The sequence below is a fragment of the Pholcus phalangioides genome, unplaced genomic scaffold (genome assembly GCF_987345545.1).
Source record: "Pholcus phalangioides strain wild (caught in Gottingen) unplaced genomic scaffold, Ppha-v1.0 ptg000027l_1, whole genome shotgun sequence".
NCBI classification, from domain to species: Eukaryota; Metazoa; Arthropoda; class Arachnida; order Araneae; family Pholcidae; genus Pholcus; species Pholcus phalangioides.
In genome coordinates this window covers 1133273-1136150 of record NW_028301617.1, presented here as the reverse complement: position 1 = coordinate 1136150, position 2878 = coordinate 1133273, and the positions used below count along the sequence as shown (strand labels likewise).

The 2878-nt window shown below is 39.7% G+C and overlaps 1 protein-coding gene across 1 annotated transcript; it reads left to right on the top strand.

The window, feature by feature from the left end:
• The first annotated feature begins 1261 nt into the window (after window positions 1-1261).
• Window positions 1262-2632, top strand: LOC149068022 (uncharacterized). The gene has a single exon (XM_089251689.1). It carries the CDS (start codon window positions 1713-1715, stop codon window positions 2424-2426), a length of 714 nt encoding a protein of 237 aa, XP_089107815.1. The 5' UTR covers window positions 1262-1712; the 3' UTR covers window positions 2427-2632.
• Window positions 2633-2878: the final 246 nt, after the last annotated feature.

The window sequence follows — 2878 nt, the reverse complement described above, 5'->3', positions numbered from 1 at the left end:
GAGCAGGCGCTGGTTTGAGTGCGGCTTGTCTCGGCTTTCGTTTGGTCCTTGCCATGTCAGAACCTGAAAATAAAAGAAAATGGCTATCTAGTCGGAGCGAGCTGAAACACGACCGTCCCCTACAGAATCTGGGGCGCGAGAAATGTCATTTTCAAAAATTTTGATATGAGTGCGAACTTTGTGGGTGGCGAGACTTTTTAACGGGGAGATCGGCTCGCCATTGGATATATTGCAAAAACAAGGTGGATATATCGCATGCGTCGGAATGCTATATCCAATGGCAATAGGTGAAATGGCCTTCAATGACGTCACGTGCTTCGTGCGGAGGCCTTGTTCTATAGCTTCCATTGTACCAATATGTAGCATTTTCGATAAGTGGTCATATTTAAAAACGTATCATCCAGTGCAAAACACAAGTTTTTTGCTAGTTTTATAAAAGGTGGCCAGACGTCCCGGTTTTTAACTGATCACTGTCACGACATGTGTTTGTGTTGGTTCTTGTCATCGCCTAATCAAGCATTTAATGAAACTCAATTATTTTAAAATATTCACATGTTCTCTCTATTTTGACATTTCCAGCTTCTACAAATCACAGTAAAAAAAAATTATCTCGGGAAAAGAAAAAATCGTTCATCACGGCATGATGACCATATTTCGTTAGAGAAATATGGAAAATTAGATTTTTATGAAGAAAAATACGGGCCATCGCTGAGAATGTTGGCAAAATTACAAACTGTGTTAAAATTTCTGAAAAAGGGGCGAGAAATGACGGGAAACTGGAAATCGCGGTGAATTGAACTGTAATTAACCGAAAAAATGCCGAGCATGGGGCAAACACGCGAGATGAGAATTTAATAATTATTATAGTCGTAATTATCAAAATATTTTTTACGATTTATAAAAATCACCTTCATTTACGGTTTCAGTAAAATTTTCAAATTAAAATTAGCTTCGTTGTAATGAACATGAAAATTGCATAAATGAAGTCGGGACAACAAAATTTACGTCAAAGCACGAGAATGTCCCGTAAAATACGGGACATGTGGTTACCCTACTGATAACATGCTGTGAAATTTGGTGGTGTTCTACTGTTTATCGGATAATCGGAGGTAAACGGTTTCGCAATGAATGAATGTGTGAATTTCTTGAATGTGCGTGTATCTTTTGCGAAATATAAATCACCAAAAGAACATTCCGAAACGCATTATATGAGGAGTAATTCGAGCGAATGAATATGTAAAAGTTAATTGAGGCTTTATGATTGTGGTACCTTTTCTTTTGCAGGTAATTGAAAATCATTGTTGGAACCTGTAAGAAAGAATTATGGTATGTGTGAAACTGCACAAGACTCTCGACATCCCTTCCAGCAATATCCAATAGGATAGACATTGTGAGATGCATTGAAGAGTGTCTGCTTTCTGCTGGATCGTTTGCAATTCTTGTCTGATAGGTATCTTTGGTATATCAGAGATAACAGAGATCAATCTATGTGGAAAACAATTCGGATTGTGTTCTGATCATGCGCACCTTGTAAATGAAGTATTCCCCAATGTATCACTGTCATCGAATACATACTGAAGAGCACCGGTATATTACCCAATACTGTAAAATATTTTTTTGGAAGAAGTAGAAGAGAACAAGCAAACATAAAATTACATATTGAAAGAAATGCGATATAGGGGAAATTTTTTGTTAACCAAACATTTACTAAAATGACTAGCTTGAACCAACAAAGAAGAGTCCACACTACAAGGAAGCTACACGAGTGCAACTACTGCGGTAAAACTTTTTCTCAGTTTGGTCATTTGAATTTTCACATAAGAGTTCACACAGGAGAAAAGCCACATGAGTGCGATATTTGCGGTAAAGCATTTTCTCAAATTGGTCATTTGAATGTTCACAAGAGAGTCCACACGGGAGAGAAGCCACATGAGTGCGACCTTTGTGGTAGAACGTTTTCTCGAATCGGTTGTTTGAATATTCACAAGAGAGTGCACACTGGAGAAAAGCCACACGAGTGCGATTGTTGTGGTAAAACGTTTTCTCGAATCGGCCATTTGAATGTTCACAAGAGATTGCACACTGGAGAAAAGCCACACGAGTGCGATTGTTGTGGTAAAAAGTTTTCTCTCATCTGCAGTTTGAACAGACACAAAAGAACCCACACTGGAGAGAAGCCATATAAATGCGATCTCTGCGGTAAAACGTTTACTGAAATCAGTAAGTTGGACACACATAAAAGGACCCACACTAGAGAGAAGCCACATGAGTGCGATTTCTGCGGCAAAACTTTTTCTGTCGCCAGTAATTTGAACAGACACAAAAGAACCCACGCTGCAGAGAAGCCACATAACTGCGATCACTGTGGGAAGACTTTTTCTGAAATTGGTCACCTGAATGATCACAAAAGAATCCACACAGGATAAAAGTCAAGCGAATATGATTCGTGTGATAGAACGTTTCCTCTCACCAGTAGTTTGAACAGGCGTAAATAGACCCACGGGACTGCGGTCTCTGCGGTAAAAAGTTTTCTTGCATCGGTCATTTGAACAGTCACAAAAGACTATGTGACAGATTTTAATTGCGATGAAATGTTTCGCATTAGGTGGAATAAGTTTTCGTATAGCGCTATTCTGGCATAATTGTTCGCATAGGCATGTGCAATAATTATTTTCTCGTGTGGGGGAGAGGGCATTAATCTTTTTTTTCTGCTGAAAGGGGTTTTTACGTTTCTTTCCTGTAAATTAACATGATCTAGGCCTCAGGGTGGGGGGGGGGGGGTCGGATAGACAGCCTCCCCCCCATACAACCTCTGACAGTATAGTTCGGTGAATGAAGTCAGAACGGCCGATCTGGCAACACTGGCGAAGCAAAACGC

What these genes read in the sequence shown, in the direction of transcription:
- LOC149068022 (XM_089251689.1), top strand. Translation starts at nt 1,713, where the DNA reads ATGACTAGCTTGAACCAACAAAGAAGAGTCCACACTACAAGGAAGCTA.